Source organism: Acanthopagrus latus, chromosome 7, assembly GCF_904848185.1.
Source record: "Acanthopagrus latus isolate v.2019 chromosome 7, fAcaLat1.1, whole genome shotgun sequence".
Taxonomy (NCBI): Eukaryota; Metazoa; Chordata; class Actinopteri; order Spariformes; family Sparidae; genus Acanthopagrus; species Acanthopagrus latus.
This window is the reverse complement of record NC_051045.1, coordinates 17624422-17652225: the sequence shown is the minus strand read 5'-3', so window position 1 is coordinate 17652225 and position 27804 is coordinate 17624422. Positions and strand designations below refer to the sequence as shown.

Here is a 27804-nt window from a genome sequence, read left to right as displayed (position 1 = left end):
AACAGTTACAGTACAAGAATGACTAAGCTTATACATTTGGGAACAAACCACATTTCAAAATACAGATTTTGTGTTGCAAAGAAGTGGAACAAGTCACCTATGCACATAAAAAACAAATGCAGTTAGTTCTGAAAGGTGAAATTATTAATGAGAAACCATAAAGTGTATGTGTAAAGCCTTCCCTCAATTATTTTATTTTGCCATTTCACTGATTTGACAATGTGGCCATTTGTGTTTAAAAGTCACCTACTCACCTGAAGTGCTGCATGTCCATTCACTGTATAAAATGGACTCTTACAGGATTACCTTCTAGTTGATTTGTTATCAATTCCTTCTTTTTAATAGTAAGAAAAAAAAGAAGAAAAAAAACTTTGTCCAAAAAGTGACCAAATAAGACCACTGCAGCATCAATCTGAGGAAAAAACAGCGACGAGTTGTGAAATAATGTGCATCATCATTTATTTCAGTTCAAAATCCTAGCTTCCAAAACAGGTATGTGGTTAAAGGAAATCGTTTCCTGTACAGTTAAGGTCAGCAAGGTCAAGTTAGGTACAGTGCCATTTGAAAGAGACCATCTGGAGGTGAGATGTCAGTGGTTCTGAAGAGCAGACTTGTTAAATGGTGTGCTCCCTAAAATGGTGTTCTGGTGCTCATGCTACATTCTCTCATTTTCCTTCCACTTCGCCTAAAAAGAGGGTTATTTGTCCATGAGGCGCTTAGGAGGTTCTGGACTTGAGGCCATGCACACACAAGAAGTAAATTCAGTCAGAAGTCAGAAGTCAGCAGGGAAAATGTGACTAAAAAAAAAAAAGGAACCGAACATACTGTATTTTGGTAAACCACTGCCTATCTTCCTACGGTACTCAAAAAAGGAAGCTGACATTATGGATCAGTTTACGTTAAGCTACATCCTTAATGGATATTCCCAGTTCTGAACTTGGTCTACAAGCACAAACTGTGCGTCAGTTAGCTCTGGGAAGCCAGCATACATTATGTGGACTCAAGTTCATAATTGTCACAGTCTTGATAATGAAAACTCAAAGCTAGTCATTTTATCAGAACCCACCCACACTCTCCCAAATGTAATGCCCAGCCCTCTCCCTCAAATCACATCTTTAATGAAGCCACCATACAGAGTATTACAAAACAAAATGAGAACTATAAAGGAAAAATGATCGATGAAGTGACTGTATGCACCTCGCTGGTAAACGTGTCGGTGGTGGAAACGTATTCTTGCAGCATTATAATGCATTAACTAACTCTTGTTAAATATATGTATATATTTTGATATATATATACACAAACTCATGAGAAAAAACTTAAAAGTCTTAACTTTATTATATTTCGTTTTTAGAACCATGGTAATGGTTTGAGACAAAAAGGGTAAATGCGAATAAAAATCAAATCAGGTCTCCATTTTTTCCCCATTCAAAATGTTTGTTTTTTTTGTTGTTGTCATCGGTAGAAGTGACACTGAATTCAGGCGATTTGGACAGATCCCTTGATGATGGTTAGCAGGCCAGATGATGTAGACATGTGGTCCTTAGACAGGCCGTCCGCCCTGTTTTTCTCTCATCCAGGCGTGGATCCTCTCCTTCAGTTCAGGGACTGTAAAATTAATAAAAGACAAGGATTGTGAATAGCAGCTGACAGGCAGTAATTTATTTTGACATTTAGGTGTCCTGAAATCACTTGAACCTAAAACTCAGCAAATGCTTTGATGCTATGAGGTTGAAATGTATTTTCTCTTGCCTGCACAATCACTGGTATAAAACCATCGTGGTGGGTTTACCTGATTCCAGCATGCTCTCTGTGAGCGGCTGCCTGTTGAAGGGGTCAGTGGGGGAGTTGAGCAGATGCCGCAGGATGATGGATCGATCCATGATGTTCCCCGAGGGCAGAATCACGGGGTCGGTCATGAGTGTGTCCATCAGAGGGTCTGTAACAAAGTCATGCTAAACTTTAAGATTAGGACCAAAACACTCTCAAAACAACAACCAACAAGCTTGAACTGATGACCTTGATTTTATGCTTCTGAGCTGCAGAGAAAGGGAGTTCCACAGCAGCAACAGCAGCACTGGTCTTTCATCACAGTGACAGCTATTGTCTTCATATCGCTTTAAACATTTTCTTTTTATTCAAAGAGGCTAAACAAACATCACAGTTTGCTCAACAGGCTGCTCATTGTGTTTGAAGAAAGATTAGTACTCAAATGTTTTTCATTCATCTGAACACGGGAATGCTGCTAGCTTGCAAATCCACACTCTGGATTTTGCAAAATTTTTTGAATTAAGCAGAAATGTATTAATCTTAGGGATGTCCCGATTCGATCTGCAGGATCGGGATCTGGCAAACCTGTGGATAAAATGTCTGCAGTGTTGAAATAACTTCAATTAGAAAGCAAGAGCAGTCCAACGGCAACATGTAATATCTACAATACGCCTGTTAACAAAAGAGCGGCATTTAATACCACACATGATACGATAAAATACTACAGTGATAGAGGGTCAGGGTTTTCTTCGTCATCTGAAGTTTTTGAATCCCCAGTATGCCCCATCATTTCAGCATTACAGTACATTTACTCCACTTTCAAGTTACAACGTGCCGGTATGCGCACTGGTTTCATGGGTCTCATACAGCAGAACATGTAGGACAGGTAATCGAGGAGATGCTGAATGTGTGTGAAATAGACAAGCAACGTGTCCATGTTATTTTATGTGACAGCGTAAGGAATATGAAAAAAAAAGCAATGGATGATATGGAGGTACCAAGCGTGGGCTGCGTCTCGCACACACTTCAGCTGGCTGTACATGAGGGTCTGCTGTCATAGCGCACAGTCAGACTCACCTGCTAACGCAAGGACGGTGGTAGGCCAATGTTGCAATAGCATATGCAGAATAAGAAAGAGCCATATCAAAGTATATATTTTCTTTCAACACAATAAAAAACCTATTAAGGAACAGCTTGGACACATGTACTTTTTTTTTCTTAATGCAGCTGTATTATCCAGGAACATATTACTTAAGGCTAAGTATCGGATCAGGACTCTGTATCGGCATTTACTAAATATTAAAAGGACTTGGATCAGGATTGGGGTAAAAAAAAAAAAAAAAGAAGTTGTTGTTGCAGGAAAACAAAAACAAGCTAAAAGTTTGTAAGAACAAGCAAAAACAACAATTAAATATTACAAAGAGACACAGCATGTCTTCAAATATTTGTCACATACTGAACCTCAACTGCTGAAAATAAAAATGTGTTATATACTGTATGACAGTGATATTGGTGCACCTATCAAAACACCAGTAAAAAAAAATATCCAATAAATCCTTATTAAGTGCTTTCAATAAAGTGTGCTCCATATTGAAATGTCACAAGGTTGTTAATGTAGGTCTTGTAAGATACAAAAATAAAACCTGGCACGGGAGATTTTAACCACATGGAAAGCTGATACTCCAACCTGCTGTACGGCACACTCCCATCAACTGTGGTGGGTTGGTTGGCATAACTGGAAATCAAAGGAGGTATGTGGGCCACGTTCTTGTTCTAGATTATATTAAGTCTGTGGTTATAGGATAGCCTTGCTCTAAGCTGTCTATATGACCTCTATGATCTGCAAAATCCCTTGCAAATGTCTGGAACTCAACAGCAACAGAGGCTGCTGAAGATCCTGTCGGTCTGACCGAGTGGCCCGAGGTCACACCAGTTTTCTGACTTTTTCTGCTTGGGGCCAAAGATGTTCACTGTAATGCTAGATGCTGTGACAAAATGAGACACTTTTTTCTTTATTAATATGGATATTATTCATAACTAATACATCATGGGAAATAATGGTGGATCTTGTTTAGGACATTGTTTATTGGGGACCTTAATAATAACTTGATTGAGCTAGATTCGACTAATGTCTAACTAGACTTCAGGAATTCTAGACAGACTTCAGAGCTTCTAAAGACAAGATTGATAGTAAAACACATACAAAAGAAAGTTTTCAGTACTTTTACCTCTACTGGATACACAGATGTAAAAGTTAAACCTATGCTGCATAAAGAAACAGTAGACAAAGACAGACACACACACACACACACACACACACACACCTTTGAACTCGTCAGGTGCGTCGCTGTAGTCCATCTCAGACTGGGAGTTCTTGGCGACTATTTCCTCCACCTTTTCCAATAGCAGCTTGAATTTTTCAATGGCGATGGAGGACTTGATACCAGCTTTCCTCATCTTTGAGATCACCTCCTCAAAGAGCTCACGGCTGTATGACCGCTGCACATGGACAAAAAAAAGAAGGGAAATGATCAGTGAGCTGTGACAGAAAAAATGCTATCAGCAGTAGTCAAGAAGGCATTCACAAGGAAATGGGGCAAAGACCTCGCTACTCTGGCTGGACATTGTGGAAGAGATATAAGATGCAGAATGATATTTCAACATTTCAGCCTAAAGCTTGTAAAACCTATTACAGGGACACCACTATAGTTCTATCAAAATGTAATGTACCTCGCTGACACTTCTACTTCTGGAACAACAAAGTGGAAAGCGATCAAGCACTTGAAAATGTTCACTTTACACATTAAAATCAACTGACCACAGTGTCCCTAACTGCTTCCTGTTTGCATCATCTGGGGATCAGTAGGTATTCATGATTAATGGGGTGTATTGGGTTGGGTGAAATCTGGGTAAAACACTGCATTACATTCATAAAGTACAACAGAGAACTCATGTCTTGTGTCTTAAAGGCGATCTACCACAATGACCTGGAGCCTTTTCTCATGACCATTTTTCAACAAACTCTCTCTTGTGTTTTTCTTTTTTAAATTAGAATCAGGAGGTATTTTTAACACACATCGAAATGCCTGAAATTTGAGGGGAAAAAAAAAAAAAAAAAACAGTATTCATGATCAACTGTGCCAACCTGGTCATCTGCAATTGCTTTAGCAAAGCGGGCACAGTCTAGCTGCAGGTAGATGTCAGTCAGCTGGTCTAAGAGCTTCTTGGGCTCAAAACCATACTTCTCAGGGTTCTCCACCTTCAGGTCACGACATTTAGGCCCACAGAGCTGCTGGAGGTTAAAGTTCAGCATGGCGGCTAAACGAGGCCCCAGCTCCTGTATGAGAAAGATGGTGCCGCTTAGAAAAGCTCGACAGCCTTAGAATGCCCAGTTTAGACAGATGATGTTGCTTAATTAAGAATTTATGTCCACTAATAAAGAAGAAAATATTGAATTTATCAACTTAAAATGTGACAACTTTGTGTGGAGCAGCGATACTCACAGGCCTGAGGAAAGGCTTCTGGACCTGCTTTGTGAGTATGTGGAACATTTCAACCGTCTCTGTGGCCAGGGCCAAATAAGAGCGAGACACCCGCTCATCCTGAGTCAGCTGGGACTGGCGGCTCTGCTGCTGTTCCTGAAAGTTTGCAGGGAAAAACAAAACAATACTACTCTGAAATATTCTTCAACAGTTACCTTCTGCCAAGTTGTACAACTCAGTGGTTATTGTGTGAGCAGGTGCACACACTTACAATTGTGCTATGTTAACATTTTGTGTCTCCCGCCTCAATTTGTATCCCTTCCTTTTGAAAGTCTTTTCAATTCTGTGTCATTTAGGCAATTCCTTTATCATAACCATCTGTAAGTAATGTATGTAAAACAGTGCAATGTATGTTAAACCTGGTAAATAATTAAATGACCCGATAAGTTATGTATGAGCACTGACCCTAGGCAGCTGCTCCCACTGCTCCTTATTCTTCATCTCCTCTTGAACCTCATGGATACGCTTCAGGGACTCGAGGCTCTCGTCTAACAAGAAGGTGGTGTCATTAATCAGCATGTTGATGTAGCGCACAAACTGCTTGCCAGAGCTAGAGGGGAGGAAGCATGAAAGAAGATGGAGGAGCAGGTCAGCTTGGAATTGATCAAAGTCAGACAGCCACTGACTCAAACTTAAATTGTGTCGTTTTTTCTTACATGACAAAAAACGTTTGTCAAACCAAACTCACTTGAACTCCTCCATGAAGGTGCCATGGTGGGCAAGGTTCTGCCAGAGACTCTTGAAGATAGTGCTGATATGGTACCGTATAGTGAACTTATCGTAGAACTCGCTGGTGGCGCCTGTATGCTCGACATCTGACCAGAGGACACAGTTTTTAAGTCAAAAAGGGGACAAAGACCTTACAGCCAAGAAGAATATTAGTATACTTAGAACTCACCAGTGTAGAACTTCATAAGGGCGGGGACCAGCTGCTTGACAGACAGCGGGTGGTTCTCCATCATTTCAGAGAATCGCTGAGTACGAGGCTGCACAGCAGGGTTGGTGACAAACAGCACCTCCACCAACTTGGCGATAAGGTATGGGTTCCTGATATAGTTCTGGCTGCAGATGAACACCACCAAGAAGGTAACGATGTCCTGGACACACGGCTCGTATAAAACCTGGGGAGAATACCTGGGAAAATGGAGGGAGGATGAGGCGTAATGATAGTGTAATGATTAATGTATGGCTTGCGTGTAATTTAATCTCTATTTTAATTTCTTTTAAGCAGACAACTTTGCAAAACTATAAACTTACTGCACAACAAAAAGCAGAAACTCAGCCACATCCTCAATGTAGAACTCAGGCAGAGCAGCAAAGCTTTTGGGAATCTCAGGGTTCAGTGGCAGGGTGATGCTGTGCAAGGAATGAAGAAACACATTTGATACTTGGATCTTAATTTGTAATACACTCTAAAGTCAAATACAGTGTGTCATAGAAGAAGCACTGATCCTGATCCTTTTACATCATTATCACAACAAAAAGTAAGATGGTGTGTCAGTTGCAGGGTGACTCACTTTGGGTAGGCAGGGTCTACCAATCGAAGAATGAGCTGGATTACTGTGCTGTAGAACTGCAGGCATCTGCGGAGCAGGTTCTCGTCCAGAAGGCCCACGTCAGCACAAGCTTTGGCTCGCACCAGTTTCTGACAGGACAAAGTCACATACAGTAAGGATCACGTCTGTCTAAATATGCTTTGTCATACTATCCTGCATCGTTCAGCATTTAAAGCGAGTTCAGTAATGTGACGGAAGGGGATTTGCGTGTCTGTACCTTTAAATCAGTGTTCAAGGTTTAATCAATCAATGAAGGGAAGACACTGGATGTTAAACTGACCTTGAGCTGGGTTTTGCATCGTTTGAGCATCTCTCTGTGTCGACTTGCCAGGGGAGAATCTTTCCATTGGCTTTCACTGTTCTTCAGCTCCTCTACAGTCCTAACATGAGAGGAAAAAAAAAACACCATTAGAAACACATCTACCGAGCATGCTATGAATACCTCTGTGTCTGTGTCTGTGTGTGTGTGTGTGTGTGTGTGTGTGTGTGTGTGTGTGTGTGTGTGTGTGTGTGTGTGTGTGTGTGTGCGCGTGTGTGTACCTGTTCAGTTCACGAATGGCTCGCAACCTGCGGATGTAGCGCCTGCAGCTAGGCAGGATAGACAAATGGTGGGTGTGCAGCGTCAGGAAGAAACACTCGGTGGGGAACTTGGGTTCTGAGAACTTGTTGGGATCTTCATCTATCCATGTGAACAAATACAATCCATTATTTCAAATTATAGAAACACACGAGTGTCTTTCCAGTTAAATATCAGCTTTTCTGCCTCAATACAAACTTAGCAGTACTATATCAGGTATTTAATTCATTCTTTCAAGTTGTAACGTGTGACACAAATTTTAGACATGACTACAATTACAGCAGAGGCAAAAGGATTATCGAGACAGTAACAAGAACGATTCTTCTCAGATTAACTGGATCACATCCAAGAAAAAACAAAACGAGAAAAACTGATCTCATATTAGAATTCATCAGGTTAATGAATAACTTGAAATATAAGTATCAACTTACGCAGTTCAGTGAGCCAGCTCTTGAGCTCCTCCATGGTGGCTTTCAGACGCGTTTCCTCCAGGCTGACAGCAAGGCGACATCGTGGATGGAAAATGTAGTAGGGGTCGACCGTCTCCAGCTTTATCTTCATGCTCAGCTGTTGCAGCACCCATAAGAAGTTCAGCATGAAGCCGTCTGCAGACACTAGCTTGTCATCAGTCTAGGAAAAGAGAGAAGGGGGTCAATTCAGAACAGCTGCAACTTAATGTGAGAAGCTGAACCTATAACCTGAATATGAAAAACAAGCAAAAAAAAAAACAAACTTTCATTTGGCTGTTTACAGTGAGAGAATAGGGGAACATCATTTTGTATACTCCATTTCTCATTTATTTGAAACATTTTAAAAATAATAAAATCACCAAATCAATTAGATGCAGCCAATTAAAAATATCGAACTGAACAAATTAATTACATTTATTGAGCTAGTTGCGTAAATCAAATGACTTTTTGTTGATTATGTTCGATTGAATGACTTTTGCAACTTACCTGCATCTGGGCTTTCTTCACATTGTAGTTGACTAGAGCTGCCATGTAATTAAGAGCTGATTCGCGTGTTTCTCCATTTAGTAAGATGTTATGGAGAACTTTGAAAAGGTCACCCTAACAAAAAAGATGACACGCCAGTTTAACAAATTTCTCCATACATCAAAAAGACATTTTGTGATTTTGTATACATGCATGATAAAGACGACACTCACCCTTGCTGACTCCAGGTAGTGCTGCAATGATTGGCTGACAACCCGCGTGTTCTCCATGGTGATGGCTGGGCCAGAGAAATACTTGTCTCCTACTTTGGTCTTAAGAAAGGAAAAGTGTTTGGTTTAAGATTAATTAAAGAACTTGCAGTGTTTCTCTTTTGACGTATTATTGGATTCAGTCTGCTCTCCTTCCTGAGACATTTCTCAGCTTTTGGCAGGACGTTAAGGCACAAGAATATATTGCAAATTGGCAACAATCTGGTGCTACTGATTTATGGTAATTATTTAAGTGATTAGACAACTCACATCATCTTCAGCAAATACAGAGAGGCTGAAGAAGGCTCCCAGGTAGGACAGTCTCTGGATCTCTCTCCCACAACCAGGGCTCAGAGGTTTGGGACACCATAGCGGCAGTGATGTCGCCTACAGAGCAGAGCCAGGACAGGCACACATTATATAGTGGTAACACAGACTATTTGTGGCGTTAGTAACAAACCTCAGCCACTGAATTGTATCTATGTGTCTGTAAACATCTGTGGACAACAATGAAAAACACAATGTACTGCCAGCTCAGTCTGTTTGGGTCGCTAAGAAAAGCTAAATGTGTCTTAAAAATATAGTAATGGGTAAGATGTTAACATGTAATTAATTGCCATACAGAGAACAAGCAGCCAAGTAATATAAACTCAAAGAACAACAACAAAGACAATAACCAGACCCGAGAGGAAAATAACACATTTTCTAGTGAAATAAAAAGGCCTAAAATAATCTGAGCCATGACGACATAATGATGAACCCCTCAAGTACCAAAATGAGGCTTTGGACATCCAAATGTATACTCACCAAACTGCAGACTGGGTGACTCTTTCCAAACTTGATTTCACAAAGCTCAGCTAATGCCTGTAAAAAAGAAAGCACATAGAATACATGGCACAAACAGCAAACTTTCATAACATTAGCAACTGAATGATGATTTAAGTCATTATTTTACTTGTTACATTTGTAAAAAAAAAAAAAAAAAAAAAAAAAAAGGAAATCAAAACTGACAAAAAAGGGTTGTTTAAAATCAACTATTCAGCCCAAATTGAGTCTCAAATCATATAATGGCTCTTTATTATGTGTCTGACAGCCTGAATGTTAAGTGGCAGACAGCACTTGACTCAGGATTTCTAGAAAATTAGCAAGAAAAGCATCACCGTGGCAGGATTCATATACTGAACATCTGGAGCTGTCTATCCACTGGGCAGACAGGTTGTCAGGACCTCTTTAAGCTGCTGTAATGTACATCCCATCATGTAACTGTAACTACGTTAGGGATCACTTCCTGCCTTGTGCTACAGAACAGGTCAGACCAGGACAACATCTCCTTACCATGAGGGGGAATTTAAAGTTGTCGCTGTCGAAGGAACATTCTTTCACTGCAAGAGCCAGTCCATGGAGGATCGGAATGAAGATCTGAAAAACAAGGTAGTAAACATCAGGGCTAGTCAACAGCTAAAATTAATAATTTGCAATTATTTTTCCACAACTACCGCAATAGTTTCATGATAGGTGGAAATGATCACTTTTGCATTGAGTTTTTCATTTTCTCAAGAATAAGAAAAAAAATCAAGGAAGATTTGTAGCAGATGACATCCATGTAACATGACAGTATTTCACATTTCGATGCCATTTTCTCTATACATTCTACCATTACCAAAAATTACAGTACAGTTGCAGTTTAAATAATAATTCAATTAATCTGTGTGATGTTAACTTGGGGAAGTATAAAAGTATACTTTTATCCCAAATGCAATTAATGTTGTCATCGAATTTAAGTAAACTTAAAAGAGACTTTAAGTTGAAAACAACAGGTGTGCAAAATGCACTATTGAGAGATCCTTGTTTTGATAATGTGATGGGGGTCTTATTCATTTATTTATTTCTATCTTGAAACTACTTTCCTGTTTCAGCTTGACTGAAAATCTTCTATTCCATTATCATCTTTTCTTCATAACTGTGAAGGTGCTTTAGAGACCTCAACATGCCATTACTTGAATTACATTCATGTGAATGGCTGACTCACAGGTTCATTTTTGACTTGCAGAGACAGAGTTTTAGTTTTTTATCAAAGTTAAAGTCAGCATGGTGTAGCTCCATCAACCCACAGGAATGCGTATGCGTATCTTACATTTCATCCTGCCCTCACGGTATGCTGGGATGGGTTTCAGCCTAACTGAATAAGTCTCAAGAGGCATCACAATATGGACGGATATGCTTCCCACCTGTTTGAACACCTCGTCCTCCTGATGGGTTATGCGCACAAGCTCCTGAATAAAGCCATACGGAAGGTTCCGACACAGCATGTAAGGTACCAGCAAAGACGGCTGGAGAGGGCTCCTACATGTAGAAAACAGACAAGCATTGTGTTGAAATTAAATAAATAAATAATGTGTCGAGAGGTGAAGAGCAGTTGCTATGGAGACTTGAACTGAAAAGGGAACAGAACATAACGCAAATATAATGCCAGATAAGAAGAAAATAACCCAAAATTGTCAGTGTGTGGCTGACTTTTCTCACCGAGGCTGGGTCAGGGTGCCTTGCAGGACCAGGGCAACGTTGGAAATACACTGAGAGCGAATGTTGCTGAGAAGCTGGCTGACATTTGGTTGGCTACACATCTGAGAGGACAGGAAAAAGAAAAGAAAAAGAAAGAGGGAAAATGGTTAGAGGTGCAATAAAAATGTCTGCTGTCAATTTCACAGAAGCTCTCTCCAGACTGTTGAATCACAGTGTTCTTTGATGAGCTACACCTTCACTCACTGGCAGACCATCTGGCCTGCAGCTAGTCTCTGAAGTACAGGCTGTTCTTCTGTCCTCAAGACATTCTGCAACCAATTTAGACACTGAACACGCTAAAAAGGAACTTTTCAGTTGAAACTATAGTAAGGATCACCATATTATTATAATACATTTCAGTCCAACAGGTAGACTTTTTCAGGAAAAGGGCAGACAACACAGATTTTCACACACATTTATCACCCGAATATAATCAAGTTGACTTCTCCCTTTTTTGTCTAACAGGCAGCCAGTTACCTTGGGAGCTTTCCTCTCCTCCATGCCAACACTGTCGAAACGCTCAATGAGGTAGTTCAGCATCTCTGTCTCTTTGCATGTTTCAATGGTGAAACGGTCGCTGGCTGAATCGCAGGACAACCCCCCTCCACATGCACCAAGACTAAAAACATAAAGAGAAACACAAAAACAAGGACAAAGAGGGGTTCATCAAATAACAGAAAACATCACCATATCATCACTGAGAGATATATCATTGGCATCAAACATCACGTATGTAGGGTTAACAAAGCCACTCTCAAGGGTCCTGAAAGAAACAAACTATAGGGCATTAGTAATGACACTGCAGCACCATCTCAGTACTGGGCTCTTAAATAAAGGGGGGGAAAAATCATTATTAAATATTCAAAAGCTGCAAGTCTTTGAAGCTGATATTAGGATTCAGCTTGCCACATTCAACTGACATATATGGCAGGAAGACTTTAAATTGCTGTTAGTGGTCAGCTGTAATCGCAAAACCTATTTGTGGAGTTGCTTCACAGCACGGCAAACATCATGAAGTAATAATCTTTATTTTTTTGGTCATAAAACACAGGCAGTAAAGGAATTTAACCTCTACTGTGGGTTACAAATTGTTCTTGAAGCCACAAATGAAACTGACACAACAGGTTACGTTGTTAAAGAATGCAAATTGATTCACCATGCATGATTTTTCTGCAACAAATATGAGATGAAAGTTTAACAAAACTTTAAATTCAAGCGTTTGTTTTTGCCATTCTGAAGACAGACTCCACTTATACACTTCAGGAGCAAACAAATACCTATAGAGCAGGTAATCAGACTCCCTTTTCTCAAACGATTTCACACATGCATTTAATTAATAATATACAGTTCCAGTCATCAAAGTGCCCCACAAAGCTAAAGCACAGTAACAATCGGAATTAAAATATGACTGAAACTGAAATTTCTTAAATGTCTCTTTTATGTTGTGACTACATTTCTAAATTTAGTCTTGCTCCATCTTAGAGCAAGGGCGATGTAAAATTGCAGTAACTACAAAATCCAACCAAAAGCCAAGACAGCACAGCAGTAAGTGTAGTTGCTGCAGTCTGCCGTGGTTCTTCTGAACTTTGTCATTGCACTTTCTATACCGTTTTTTCAGGTGATACAAAGACAGTGAAGTATCTGCATTATTAGTCATTAAGACACAAAAAATATTGGAATAATACATATTTAATAAGTACACAGATGCTCTCTCTAACCCTTCTCCCTAGAATTCATTTCAATCAATAAACTTTTAAGCCATTTTTCTCAATTTCATAGCTAGTATAGTAACTGCAGTAAGCCTATGCTGTACTATAGGGGTTAAATGATATAGAACAGTTCTCCATTAAGCTTACATGCTCTTTCGCAGTTGAAGATCCTTGCTTTGGATGTGTATGGTTACATACCAATACAGTGCATATACTCACACAACTGTAAAAATGGAATTCAAACTTGACTCTACCCAATAATTAAAAAAAGGGACTACTACGCCTAGAAGGGTTTTGATAAATGTGTTTTTATCAGTTTTCAGTTATTCTGGCACACCTAAACCACACTGAAAGCTGATATAGCATCTAAGTTCTACAGCACAGAGGGGAACTGTATTTTATACTTACCGCCACATTTCATCTTAAAAGTTACAGTTAAGCCACCTTATGTCAAAACCTCTGAAGACCAAAACGCATAGCACAAAGTTAGAGCGCTCTTTAAGCTTAAGATCCATCCGTTTATTTTTCACCACTCTACCCTGGTGTGTCTGAGCACAGTTAGTGTTAAGCCCCCTGGGTCATCTGGATCATGCAGTGGACAAGTAACTGAGCAAGCACACACTAACACGCACACACCGTGCAGCAGTGTACCTGGACCCAAACTGAACTCTTGAAAAATCCTCCTCCTCCTCAGAATCTTCATCACTGCTGTCCTGAGACATGTCAGAGAGGGCATAGAACAGGAACGACAAGGGGCTAACATGACACAGAAAAGACAGGAGGAGTGAGGGCAAAGATTGAAAGAGAAGAGGATGTTGTGCAAACAGAGGTGAAGTGAAAAAACAGCAAGACAAATGTGTAATGGTGAAAAGTCACAAGAAAAAAGGACAAGGAAGAAGGGAGCACTAAGGAAAGAATGCTGGAGGGTCGCATGCTTGCTTCAGGACTATTCCTTGTCCTACTTCTTTTTAAAATATTCATTAATGCCATTTTGTCTGCAGCTTTAACACACTGTCAGAACATTTTTTCAACCGATAACTGAACTGAATGTCACAATCACTCACACAACTTGTCTTGAGCAAGCCAATGCAAAGAGGCGTAAGCCACATCTTATTTGTTTAAGAATTTCATTGCGAAGTAGCAGTGTGGGAGCTATAAAACATCTTTGTTAAAATATATCCAGTGTTAGTTATTTTGCAAAGGGGTTAGATCAGGGCCATTCAGCCTAATTCAATCGAGCCAGATTTTACAAACAGAAAATGATACATGTAAGCAGTCTGGAGACTTCAATTAATGAGATTAGAATTTCTGTTTATTGTCTGAACATGCCATATATTAGCATCTTTGACTCCCAAGTGATGCTAATCAACATGAATTAAAAATATATGGAGCTTGAAAGGTTTCATTATATAGTTCGGTAATTTTCTTTATCTAAATCACCATTGGGAGTATTTGTAACTGATGGCTGATTATATATTTTTCTATTTCCCTCAAGAAAAAAATATTAGTTTATTCATTAACTTTTAGACTAGCAGTCTAAATCATACCCAGCTGAGATAATCATAAGCCTGTGTAAATGAGAACTGACAGCATGAAATTTAAAAATACAACAAAAGGGATTTGGCCAAAGATGTAGTCGACTCTCAAATCTGGCTCTTTAAAAGTTAAGGGTTTAGTATGTTTGCTTTGCTGCCACCACAAACTGACATGCACATGAGATACCTAGACGGTGGGATCCTTGAAGCAAAGGCAGCCTGTCGGGCATTCGTTCTGGGTGAAGGGGGCACCACCACAGGTGGTGTGGAGGAGGGTTGGTTGCGAGCCCTTGGAGAGCTCAAGGAGCGGGACACAGGGCTAGGTGGTGGGACAGGAACTGGGGTGTTGGGAGGAACAGAGGGCCCAGCAGGGCTAGGAGAGGGTCCAAGGAAAGTGAATCCTCTGGGACCCGGACTAACTGGGGAAGGACCCCCCCAGGGAGAAGTGACCGAGTAGGGTCGGTAGCGCTGGGAAATGGGCATGGGTGCAGAAGGAGGGTTGAGAATGTGCCTTGGGGTGGTAGTGTTAGCAGGTGGGCTAGGGGGAACAACGAACTGTGGGGTGGAGGGTGTAGAAGGTACAGAGGGTGTGGAAGGAGAGAGGAGAGATGGGGAGGTCCTCTTGGCTGCATCCAAAGCCATTGAGTGAGGAATACTACACCCATACAGACTGTGGACAACATTGATGAGACGATGATTGGTAAAACTCATCTAGCAACAAATTTGTACAAAATAGAAATGATCAAATCCAACTCAGAAAATGACAAATGGCAATGGTTTCCAACCACTTGATAACAATTAACTATCAATGAAGCACACTTTTTAAGAAGGAGTGCAGGTGGCCTATTTAGAGCCTTGATACGTGGGAGTGAGAACTCATGAGTCAAGGTACTTGCCTGGACAGAGAGCTGGCTCCAAAGGACCCTGCACTGGGGCCCATGGGACTGCCACCTTGACTGGAGGGCTGCACCAATGTCAGACGGTGGTCGGGGGATTTGGCTGCTGCAATTGGCTGAGAGGTGGCGGTTAAGCTGGCGAAGGGGTTGTGGACACGTGACTGGGTGGACATCATTAAGACTTCCATCAGGATCTGACCAATCAGGTCTTTGAAGTCAGAGTACACTACAGGAGTGGAAAATAAAAAAAAACAACAATCAAAGTATGAAATGCAGCTTGTTATGGTGACTGAGATAAAGACAGCTTGCAGTGACATACCATCTTTAGGGTTCTGGTGAAACTCTGCAGCCAGTGAAGGGAGAAAGATGACATCTCTATCCTGCTCCTTCCACGATACGCGGAGGATCTTACAAATAAGCTGCAGAGCCTGTTCTTCTGAGACATCTGAGTTTGCAGAGGTTTCCTGAGGTGCAGAAATAGAACATTAAAGTGACATCTTAATCACAACATAAAGCTATTACAGAGTTAAAGCCAAGTGGATGATCTTTAGTCAGCATTATCTGGCGATCACTCCGGTCTGTCAGGAATCAGGTATGCATCAATAAACAGAAATAAATGAAAATGAAACCAAGAATAGCGTCTATGGAAAGTCCCCGAAAACCTTCCTGTCAACAGCCAAAGACTGTTTTCATGTTCGCTCATTTAAAGATTCGCTTGATCTCAAAAATGGCATGATCAAAGTCATATAGGCCAAGAAATACAGGATAAAAATCCCTCTCTTTTAGGAAATATTAACTGGTGCTGTTTACCTTTTCGGTCAAGTTCCTCTTCTCCCTGCGATCGCTGTCCTCCACCTCCATGTTCTCTATCCCTGAGTCCACATCCACCTGGGACATGCTGGAAAAAACGATGGAGGTGCAGTTAGTAAGCATCTTCATCCCAAAGCAGACCATGCAAACACTCGAACCACAATGTCTGTATCGTCTCATTTTTAAGCAAAACATGTGGCCAATTTTTGGTACAAAGACGAATGTAACTCTCTGAAGTAACATCAAAAGGAATAAGGTGCTTTTGAATTTTTTTTTTACAGACTCCTTTCAAGCACAGAGGTGAGGACTATTTGAGATGCAAAACATGGATTTCAATACAGTTTTAGCTGCATTTCCATGAGTTTATTAAAACCTTTGAACTGGACAGTTAAATATGCAGTGAGAAAATTCTCACCTCTTTTCACAGGAGGCAGTGTCAATGTCCATGCTCTGCGATCGGGACAAACTCTGGGACTGAGTCTCAAGGCTGTTGGAGGGAGAGCTGGACAGGGAGCTCACACCCTCACTGCTCTGACTTCCATATGCCACCCCTGCAAAACAGGAAAAGAAAACAACACAACTGAGCACTTTAAGTTCAAAAAATGTTTTGATTTAAGAATTTATCTTATTGATTCTGAAACAGGTGTTATATTGTGGGCCCGGCTTTAAGTTAGATTGCAAGTGTCATGTTTTCAAGTTTACTTGCTTATCCTGTGGTTTTTGTTCTTTTTTTTAAATAAAAGTTTAGACTGCTGGCGTCTCAGTAACTAAAGCACACAAGTTTCCTCTAAAAACTCCTCTCACATGGCTTTTGTATTTTTGTACTTGCAGCCTGTCCAGCCTTGAATTTTAGTCTGACACATCTTTTCTTGTTCATTTCTATTTTATAGTTTTAATGCTTTGTTCCCATATTTTCTGTCCATTTCCAATGAACTTTCACATTTGCCTACAATGAAAGCTAGAGCGGTTAGACATGATTAAGCTACCATTTTAGTAATACATTTTAGACTCAGACTATGTTTAGCAAAGGAGCAGATTATTGTTTTTAAGATTAACAGCCCTGATAAACTGCAAACGGGTAGAGAGAAAGCTGATTAAGTAGTGTGGATGAAGAGCTGGAATTAACTTCTTCATGGTTGCACAACACTGATTACAAACAGGACAAATATACACTGTTTACACTGTCTCCATCAAAGTGAATATGCAATGCATTAACATGCAATCAAGGCATCTGTAACTGCTGTGAAGAAAATCACACATTTCAACAAATTCTTGAAAGTAGCACAGCCCCTATCTGGTGGCTTTTCTGTAGGAACATCACCAGGGACCAACAAAGAACCCCTGGAAATTGTCACCCTAACCCATACAAGGCTCATTAGTGTGTTTTCTAGAGCAGCACAAGAAAGCTTCAATTCTTACTCTGTGCAGCAGACCTATGACAATTTCACCCTACAGCGACATTGTTGATCACAACATGCCGCTGCCGTTTGTGTTGCCATCACTCGGCGTGTATGATTGGTTCTTCCTGCTCAAATATCAAGGTCATAAATACAAAGAGGTCCCTTTCAGTGTGGTTGTTGTTTATCTTCAGAGTCTCAAAGATAATATGTCCCAGACTCATTTGAGTGGGATGATGGGGTCAGAATATAGAGTACGAAAGAGGTCGTTAACAATAACTCTACGGAGACAGCCAGGGAAAAAAAGCAGACTGGATGCGGACCTGCTCTTAACATCAAACCTAAAGTTAACATTTACCTTAAATGGTTGCCTGCAATAACGGCACTGCAAAAATAAAAATGCTAAATATATACTGAAACCTGTAGATTTATTTGGTTCTTACCAGAGGTTCCCATAGGGGATGTGGCAGGTGTACCACTGTGGACATTGAGCCCCAATGATTGAGAGGCAGCTGGTGGCAGGGGCTGGGGTCCGGCACCTGAGGGTCCTGGGAGCGGCCCAGGGGGAGTCTCTCTCTGTGGGGATGTCAGGGGTGTGCTGAGGGGGGTGCTGGGCTGTGATGTCTGTCCACCTGCAAGTCGTGCCAGTCGCCTTCTGCGAATCTTGAATAAACATACCAGCAGATTTACATTTACACTTAAAGTACAATGAAATCTCACTGAAAAGTAAGCGAGTATGATGACAATTCAAAATGTTTATAGACCATTAAATGATTAGCCATACACTGTTTTTAATCTCTGGTAAAGTGACTGGCACAGTCTGCCTGGACAACATAGGAATTGTCAGGGATAAGTTTATTTTCAAATCCCTTTATGGATCATTAATCACAGACAATATACACTCTGAATAATTGATCGATTTTCATTCATCGTTTTTGTAGAAACATAGTCTAAATTTAATACGGGCCTCGCCGAGAACAAACAATGTAACCTACATTAAGAACTAAGTCAGATGTGAGCACTAATTGAGCTCATAAGTGAGGACATCAACGGTAGTAAATCTGCACACTCGGTTGAGAGTTTATCAAGTACCTTAATACGGGTACATGGTGACGAAATACTGTTAATATAATGTAGTGTATGGTTCAAGAGGAACAGCTCAGTGGCCACATAGTCGGCCCACAGTTCATTGCACAATGGTGGCCCGGTGTGTTTTTTATGCTGAGTCGTCTCACAGGCTAATTTTTGTGTTAGCAAAACAACGTTAGCAACTGACAGCTAGCTTACAGCAACGATATGGCAAATCAACTCAGTAAACACAATTCAACGTTATCCGTCAAATATAAAGTGTATAGGACACATGCCCGATAAAAACAAGCCGACGTGATCATTTGTATTATGTTGTTTTACATGAAAACGATGTTGTCTACGGGCCAGCTTTTGCACAGCCTCTAGCATTACGTTAGCAGGTTAGCACTGTGCCCCGGCTAAATTAAATTAAGGTCCTGACAGCGGTGACAGAAACATACGACCCACATCCAACTTCTAGTCGGTTCACTCGGCTACATTAAATGGCTCCAATAAATAAATACAAAGTGGGTCACGTTGGATAACACGCATTTATGTACGCGGGTGTTGAGCTAAATGTTGGATTTTATCGCGAATGCTTTTCTTCAGTTTAGACTGTGCTAGCCTCTGAGCTAGGTTAGCTTCAGTAGCAAGTCGGCTAGTGGCAAGACCATTTGAACTAAGGTACGAAGGAAAGAAAGAAATGTGCTAACGGAAATCTAAATTTTAGCAAAATGCAGCTACGGCAATTATTGCCACTCATTTTGACCTTTATTCCATTGTCACCTTACCTCATCTGCGCTCAACTCCTCCATCGCAGCTAAGTTAGCTAGCTATTTCACTTTCAACTGCTTTAATGTGTGCCAGCCAGAGCCAGCTAGCTAGCCTGTATTAGAACTAAATATGCATAGTCTAACTCCTTCAACAAATACGTGTCAGTCCTGATTGTCTTCAAGATAAAAACTAGGACACCGGTTTACGGAGGGTGGCCAGATAAAGATCCTCCGCAAAGTCTCTCGTTTGCTAGTTTTCTACCAAGATTGAAACAAAAAGAAAAGTAGCTGGCTATTATACGTCAAAATACAACCACGGCCATTTTGGTTTTACACAGTGTCACGTGACTTAAAGCTTGCTGGAGGAGGTGAGAGGCTTCACATAAGTATGTAATTTCACCTTTTATATCAATCTATATCTATCTATCTATCTACATACATATATATATATATATATATATATATATATATATATATATATATATATATATATATATATATATATATATATATATATATATATATATACATACATACATACATACATACATACATACATACATGCTCTGATTCAATCAGATTCATGTTTTTGGTTCATTTTCAAAATTAAAAAATAAACAGCACACCCTGGAGTTATTCTTTAAGCTCAGTGTGCATGAGCAGTCAGAGTGGCACAAGGTCACTACAAACATGTTTAATTGTACACCACGGTTGTAGGATGTTCCTGCCAGTTAAAACAATGTAGATATCTAAATTGCACAGTTAAAGCCCCATTGTATTATAGCTCAGATTTTTATATCCCACCACTTCCTCCTCATCACCTTTGGAATGATTGCTGACACAGGCCAGATTAATAAGTGAGCATACAATCAGATAAATAAGAGAGGGAATGACACAAAGGAAAGATGAAATAACAAATTATGCCACATCAGATTTCTTTCAAAACTAATTTTATTGTACAAAATCCACATTAAACTGAATTCCAAAGCATCCTACACCTTACTTTCTGTTGTCCGGATGTATAAATGTATCTACATGAATGAGGCATTTTTGTTATTGTAACAAATATCCAAATGTCGGATGGACAGCACAAGCAGTACAAAAGAAAAAAACACATTAGCTCAAATTTGTCCAAGCAAACATTAGAGATCTGTAGGAAACAAAAAGTCTTCACCAAACCGCTGACAAATGTTTTTTTCAGCCAGCTGAAAGGAGCCAAAAAAAGGGCTAGATTTTGTCTGAGGCCAAGCACCATCAAGCTCCCCAAAACAGTGTAGACCAGTATCTGACAAAAGTTATGCACTAATGCCATCTAGTGGTGTCAGTCCAAACCCTGACAGGGAAAATGCCATCGCAATGTAGTGTGGTTTCATTCATCAGGGTTTAGAGTGCTCGATCTAGCACATGATGTCTTTATTCACTGAGTAACTTCTCCAGAAAAAACAATTGTCATTCCTCTTCACTCGTTTGACTTCTTCTTAAAAACCTGTTTGCAGATTTCTCCTTCACAGTGAAGCTCCTGAGGGGTAACAAGTCACAGAAATATTTATCTAACACGTTCAATAAAAATGTCATTTAAAAGGTATACTTGTGTAAATGAAGGACAGTTAATTAATTTAGTTTTGTGCATCAAAAATGTGGTGAAATTGTACATATCCACATCCTTACCAGGTGTAGTTTGTCTTCTTCGATCCAGTGAACCCAGCCTCTGTTCTTCTTCTCTCCCTTCTGTTCACACACCAGGTTGTTCCCCTCCCATGTCACCAGTGACTGCACAGATGGAAACGGAGAGAAGAGACAATGGGGGGACAAAACAACACAGGACAGTTTTAGCGGCCTGAACAAAAGGTAAAACACATCTAATGATCTACAAAACCTGTGCTATTACACTTATTCTCCCATTAAACAAACAATACCCTGCCGTCAAACAATCATTTTCACCTTGAGGTGTCTGTTGTCCAGTCCCTGGGTAAACTCCTTGAATTCCTGACCCACTCTGAAGGAGATGGTGTAGTTTCGGAAGGTGCTGAGAGTTTTGATGATGTACTGGTCCCCCTGCTGCTCGATCACCTTCTTCAGCTTCAGCTTCAGGGCGATCTTTCGTAAGGGAGGGCTGACACCTGGAAACAGGGCTCAGAATTAGCACCTGCCAGCAGCCAAATGCAGGTAAAATATGCAAGTTCCTGGTAGATGTGCTTCACTCAACAGCCGAAGACAACAACAATAATAATCTGGTCAAATCTGAACATTCACTAGACATCTATTTTGCACCTTGCCTGGAGCGAAAATGAAAGCTGAATTTACAGAGTACAAACTGGGGGACAAACATTCTGTCCCTCACACAGTCCCATGCATAACATCAATAGCACTGCCATAAAATCCTCTAATGTGGCAATGACTCTATCACTCTATTTAACACTGTATCATTTGAATGCATTTTAGAGCACAGTTAAAGTCAGGGCAATAGAATGCAGACATCCCAAATCAAAAAAGAACATCAAAACGTGTATAAAGACTCACCCAGCGTGATCATGTAGCCTTCAAAGTTGACATTGCTGATCATTTCCCATGTACCGCAAAAGCTGGCTGGCATTTTGGTGGCTGTTTGTTTCCCTCTTTTCCTGTGAGAAATGTGTGTGTATGTGTGAGAAACATGCGACTGTCAAACTGCTGTGCTGATGTGGAGTTGAGAAGAGAGGTTGTGGTTTTGTCAGAAATCTGGAGGTATAAATGTGGGTGTGCCTTTCCCTGATTCACTGTCACCTGAAGACCTGAGAGGGAGGGAGGTGCTCTCATCAGTGCTGCTGTGCAGAAGGGAAGCCAGACAGGTCAGACTGGTCTCGCACTTTTTAATAAATAAACCCTTCAAAATTGTTCCTCCGGAGTCACACACGAATTGCACATGCATGCATGTCGAAACATGAAGGAAAAATATGCTGACATTTAATGCGCTGATCTTTATGTTTGGAGAAATGCTTTTTAAGATAGGGTAAATTAATTTGCAAGATTTGCATAAACAGTGTTAATATATAGTATCTCAAATGCTTAATGTATTGAACTTTATCCTTTAAAGTGATTTCCTAAATAGTTATCTTTATTCTGCCAAGGAAGTTGGTTTGTCACCTGGATTACACCAAAATTACTGAATGGATTTCCATGAAACTTGGATGGAGGACAGGTCTCAGCCCAGATCAGACTCCATTAACTTATGGTGCAGATCTGGATAAAGGGACAGATCCAAGATCTTCTGTCTGACTTGCTTTAACATTGCGAGATATGTGACATGCATAAAACATGGATCTTGATGAAAAAAAAAACCAGCCGTATTTAGGTGGCTGGTATCTGGCTGTACAACTTGACGCTGATAAAGGGGACTATTGGCCTTGGCGGAGGTTTGCGCTCTACTGAGTGCAATTCATGCTAATTGAGGTTGACCATATCTGTTAAAAAACGTCCCATTTTTCATCTAACTGTGGAATAAACCTCATAGCTAACTGGAAAGAAGGCCTGCTGTTTTCATGAGAATTACCTATGTTATGATGACACACATATCTGTGCATGAAACATAATAATGTCTTTGTTGTTTAGACTGGCATGTAGCGCGGTGGGAATTTGATGAGGCTCCGGTTTGAAAGCAAACAAAATGGATGAAGCGTGTCAAAAGTCTGAGGTAGTTTTAGTCCTCGTGACAACATCTGCACAGCCAGCAGGTCAGCTGCTGCAGAAACAACCTTGTCAGGGGAGTTTTTTTTTTCATCAAAGACTGCACGTGAACTGTGTCATGGGCATCTGAGAGATTAAATTAATGTTTCATTCATAAATCTGACTTTGTGATGTAACAAACCGCATTATCCCAATGACCTCTCAGTGAGCCTTTAAAGGTTTGGGTGACATCAGCTTCCTCCAAACATTTTATTATATAAGATAAGTTCACCCCAGAACTAAAATTGTATCCAGTCGGTACAGTGTCAATGGAAAGTTGGGTGAAATTTCATTAAATTCCATTAAACATTAAAACACGTCCCCATCTACTTAAGGAACTTCCCCTGACTTTCCATGGGTACGGTGGCGAGTAGATAATGACTGAATTACCGCTTTCGGGTGAACTAAAGTGACGTAATGTAATCAGTTACACTTCCATTGTAGCACACAGCTTTCACAATGAGTCTTTAGTTATCGGCACTTAGTGATTTCAGCCCTTATTTGCTCTCAGGGATGATTAACGTAAAAGATAAGAGGTAACCCCGCCGACAGACAGCATTTTAATCAAATGAGAAAGGTGTCGTTTTGGCACTTCCTTAACTGAAGATGTCACGAGTCTCTTTTCCATGAGACAATAGCTTCCTCGCAGCAATGAAGAGCTCTCAAAGCGGGAAACAAAGAGGTTTGTTTATTTTGTTTCCAGTGAATACAACTCACACTTTGAGTATCAAATCTGCAACACCAAGTAAACATGTTTCAAAGCATATTGCCAGAGGGAGTGTGTGGGAGCTATGGGTACAAGATGTGTGATGAGATGAGAGGAGTTTACTGAAGCAAGTGGGGTAAAGTGGTGGTAAAGCTAAGAAAGACAATTTGTCCCTGATCACGTTTCAAGCGATACCACACTGGCTACCTCACACACAACTGTAAATCCCTAGTTGCCACATTTATTTCATCTAGATGACCTCCAGGCTGGTGAACTGCTGCGTAGTTATTTTGTTTTCTGACTATGGCGTGTTGCGCGCACACACACACACACACACACACTTAGTAAAACAATCTCTAAAATTACTTCACTTAAAAAATGCCTGTGCAGGTTTATCTCCTTAAAAACACACACGCCAATGACTAAAAAGACTCTTCTGTAAAGTAGGCACTGGCAGAAGCTTAAATAAACTGTCTAATTTGTTTTGAATTCACAGTAAACCCACAGCACTTAGTGTCAACAGCTCCGTTTTTTGCCGCTGCAGCAGCAACGTCCCTCAGCTCGAGGAAGCGCCCGTGTATCTCTGAAGGGGCGCCAACACCACGTCTGCATTTTTCTGCTCGCTCTCAGCACTGTAGAGGTCGTGCTCTTGTATGTAGAGAACCACGCTCTCCGGCAGCAGGTACCTGACGCTCCGACCGCGGCGCAGCGCCCGCCGCACGTGAGTGGCCGAGATCTCATTGGTCACCCACTCGCGGACCACGTGGATGTTCTTGCGATACTTCCACAGCATGTCTGACTGGTGGATGAACTTGTGGGGGTCGTTGCCGCTGCGGGTGATGCAGACCAAACCAAAGCGGCCCACGATCTCAGCAATGTCTTCCTGCTTCCACATATTGGGGATCCCAAAGGACTCCAGCACATCGGCCCCACATAGCAACATCAGCTGAGGGAGGTCTGGACACGAAGAGAGGAGAGTTTATCGTAACGCATCCCACTTGTACTTTGTGTTTCGTCTTAATCTTAAAGGTTACAAAGTGCGTGAAAGGAAATAAAAAAGAACAATAATAAAAGACAGACAATAAGATATTAAGAGAAGATTAAGAGATTCCCACGCTTCAAACTTTTTTTGTCACCAGTGTGGAGAATGTTGGAGGATACTTGGCTGCTATGTTCACAGTTTGTGTCACTGATACATTGAGGCCTACGTAATGCTGTCTGACATGTGTTTTTAATGTTAGTGGTGTGATGGTGTGACACACACCACACCATCACACCACACCTTCAAGTCATTGTCTCCTGTTCCGAGTTAAGATGAATACAGTAAATGATGAATACAGTGAGCAGGATGAGACTTGCTGCTCGTCTGAAATCAGGGACTGGAAGAGGGAGGAGTTGACTGAGAAAACAATACTTAAGTTTCTGAGCATATGCGTTAGTGACCCACCTTTCCTTTTGTGTTGAGATGAACCCTCAAAGTTATTCTCTTCTATACGTCTCTTTTTTGCGTACTTGACAGTGTCCACATCATCGTTGTTCTCCTCGGCTGCAAGAAGGTCCTCATAATGATGCCTAAACGGATACAGACATTTATTATCACAGCATCCAAATACCTGATTTTTTTTTTTTTTTTACATATAAGACTTTCTTCATTTTTGTCATTCAAATTACACCTTACAGTGCAGATTGGATTTTTTTTTCTTGCAGTTGTCTCAGCATATAACAGGATAAAACAGCAGCAAGTATTTGCATGAAAATAAATAAATAAAATGTGTAAACATAACATACTATTTAGAATATAAAATATATTGCACGTGTATTATCATATTATACTATATTACTATCCAGTGAAGCAGTCCTGAGTGGGTGTGACACCCAACTGCACACCGTTTCCCTTACAGGAAACATTAGTCATAGTGGCAGAATATCAGTCAGTATCCAACCAAAACACTTCTTCACACTTTTGGATGCTACAGATTAGTCCTTTAGGAATCAAACAAAATAAAGCCCTCTAACTTTTCTTGCGATTGCGTTTTGCACAATATGTCACTTATTTACCGTCGGAAAATGTATTTAGTCTTTGTGCAAAGTACAAATGCTGTATGAACAGCATAGTTGACACAAAAGTTCCGCTGGCATCTGTAGGACACAATCATTTGTTAACATCTGTTCAAACATAACAGCACCAATCGTCACGTGCATTTAAGCACCACGTCAGATCTTAAACTGCTGGAGGGGCTGCTTGTAAATCATTACTTTAACAGTAATTTCTTCTGTCTTCAGTTACGTCAAGAGAGAGGATGAATGGGCTGCCTGAGGTGTAGCCACTGGGGAAGAATTAGAGGAAAACGGAAAACAGCGAGCAGGGAAAATCTGATACAGAGCTGACAGGAATTCTCTTAGATTCCTTGGCAGATTTCCTTGAACTTATCATAGCAGCTGAACACAAAAGACACTCCTTGGCTTCAAGGTAGCAAAACAGGGGCACAGGCACTCACAACAAATGAGAACCGTCAACTTACCGAACAACTTTTGCCGTCTCCAGCCACTCTGACTGAAAGCTCTCCCAGGAATCTACTGTGATCCAGTCTGAGTACTCTGTGGCCAATCGAGCCATCTCCAGACGGTGGCAGGCCTCAATCAGTCCTTTCTTCTTGTAGGCATCACCCACCGGAGAGATGATGCCTCTCACCACCCTGTACTGGCCTTAGAATAACACATTTATGTTTCAGTAATAATAATCTGATACTGTGTGTAAAGATTGCTTTTCCTTTTTTGTTTTTTTAACAACTTATTTTTTCATTTTTCAATAACAAAAACATTGACATCATTGGTTAATTTTTTTTATTTTTTTTTGTTGTTGCTGGTAATAATGACCCTGTTTACACATTTACAGATGGCTGCTCAATCGTTCTATTTCTGTTTCTTTAAGTATGTGCATGGTGAGATACCAGAAATAAATTTAAGCCATGTTTTGCTAATCAAGGTGAACAACCACTTTAAAGCAACATTATGCAATGTTCCCCCTAAAAATAACAGCTTCAGAATCATTTTGATGATACAGTGTCTTGCAACAGGCTGAATTATGATTATTTCTGCACTATGCAACTTCAGTGAGAGGGCAGGATCACAGCTTTGCATGCACGTTTAACATACAAGTTTTCGACACATCACATTGTTATGACATAATGAGTTTTGTTTGTAGTTAGCACCTGCAATATTACCTGGCTAACTGTTGCAGACCTGGGATTTGTATTCACGACAGGGTTGTCACACCCAGAAACTGTGGGGAGCGTCAATTCTCACAAGATAATAATTGCTACATAATGGTGCTTTAAAACAAAACAACAGAAACATCACTGCAACAGGGTATTATTCCGATTTCACTGCACCTGTTTCCTCTAGATGATCTCGGGCCAGTTCAAACATCCTCAGGTGCATGTTGGTGATGGGGTTGAAGGACCCGCAGCACAGAAGAACCACTTTGGTTGTATTGTGATCCTCCATGCCTCATTCTGGGGCGAGGTTAGCACTACAGCAGCACACATGGAGAGGAAAGCAAAGACTGAAGTTAGTTGCTGTGGCTAACATGTAAAAACACTGCCACTGAGGGGAGGCTCTGTCCGCTACACCAGAGCGACTGACTATGTGTTAGTTACTAATCGAAACTCGAAGAAGAGTTAGCTGAATCCAACGTTAGCGCCATCATTGCATCATGAACAGTAGCTAACGTTAGCTCTCTCTGTAACCAGGCAACGCGAGTTTGCCACCGAAATGATCGTGCAGGTTGCTCAAACACACAAAACACGGTCACGATAGGCTGCAAATGAGGCGTAGAGTAACGTAAATATTCGTTTTACTACCAGGAGACACAGCGACAGTCAGGTGCTCTGGATGGAATGATACGCCGACTTCCGGTACTGACGCGTTAAAATGAAGGAATCTGATTGGGCAGGAGATCGACCAGGAAGCAGACAGCCGCACCCGCAGTCTCGAG

General features: G+C 40.8%; 3 protein-coding genes and 1 long non-coding RNA gene across 7 annotated transcripts; 1 reads left to right on the top strand and 3 right to left on the bottom strand.

Annotated features, from left to right (window-relative positions):
- Positions 1-442: 442 nt before the first annotated feature.
- ube4b (ubiquitination factor E4B, UFD2 homolog (S. cerevisiae)) lies at positions 443-19743 on the bottom strand. 2 transcript variants are annotated; one of them, XM_037103202.1, is made up of 29 exons: positions 19418-19743; positions 18002-18221; positions 16577-16712; positions 16162-16249; positions 15671-15815; positions 15352-15577; positions 14643-15125; positions 13572-13676; positions 11689-11830; positions 11173-11273; positions 10878-10992; positions 9985-10068; positions 9457-9513; positions 8920-9036; positions 8614-8712; positions 8402-8515; positions 7877-8075; positions 7409-7547; positions 7149-7248; positions 6830-6957; positions 6570-6668; positions 6211-6446; positions 6001-6127; positions 5718-5862; positions 5274-5408; positions 4916-5107; positions 4095-4269; positions 1793-1939; positions 443-1608 (listed from the first exon to the last, which is right to left on the bottom strand). In XM_037103202.1, the coding sequence occupies exons 1-29, from the start codon at positions 19439-19441 to the stop codon at positions 1544-1546; spliced, it is 4143 nt and encodes a 1380-aa protein (XP_036959097.1). In that variant the 5' UTR covers positions 19442-19743; the 3' UTR covers positions 443-1543. The 2 variants fall into 2 exon arrangements, with proteins under 2 accessions (XP_036959097.1, XP_036959096.1); XM_037103201.1 differs by lacking the exons at positions 13572-13676; positions 14643-15125.
- Positions 18633-26317, top strand: LOC119022403. 2 transcript variants are annotated; one of them, XR_005075904.1, is made up of 3 exons: positions 18633-19310; positions 21143-21247; positions 26091-26317. It is a non-coding gene; the product is annotated as an uncharacterized LOC119022403 (long non-coding RNA). The 2 variants fall into 2 exon arrangements; XR_005075903.1 differs by lacking the exon at positions 26091-26317 and adding an exon at positions 21362-21491.
- rbp7a (retinol binding protein 7a, cellular) lies at positions 20369-23626 on the bottom strand. The gene is made up of 4 exons (XM_037103208.1): positions 21920-23626; positions 21341-21519; positions 21068-21169; positions 20369-20918 (listed from the first exon to the last, which is right to left on the bottom strand). Exons 1-4 carry the CDS (start codon positions 21990-21992, stop codon positions 20859-20861), a joined length of 414 nt encoding a protein of 137 aa, XP_036959103.1. The 5' UTR covers positions 21993-23626; the 3' UTR covers positions 20369-20858.
- nmnat1 (nicotinamide nucleotide adenylyltransferase 1) lies at positions 23770-27804 on the bottom strand. 2 transcript variants are annotated; one of them, XM_037103203.1, is made up of 5 exons: positions 27671-27804; positions 27200-27339; positions 26330-26513; positions 25255-25379; positions 23770-24764 (listed from the first exon to the last, which is right to left on the bottom strand). In XM_037103203.1, exons 2-5 carry the CDS (start codon positions 27312-27314, stop codon positions 24364-24366), a joined length of 825 nt encoding a protein of 274 aa, XP_036959098.1. In that variant the 5' UTR covers positions 27315-27339; positions 27671-27804; the 3' UTR covers positions 23770-24363. The 2 variants fall into 2 exon arrangements, with proteins under 2 accessions (XP_036959098.1, XP_036959099.1); XM_037103204.1 differs by lacking the exon at positions 27671-27804 and having other exon boundaries at positions 27200-27656.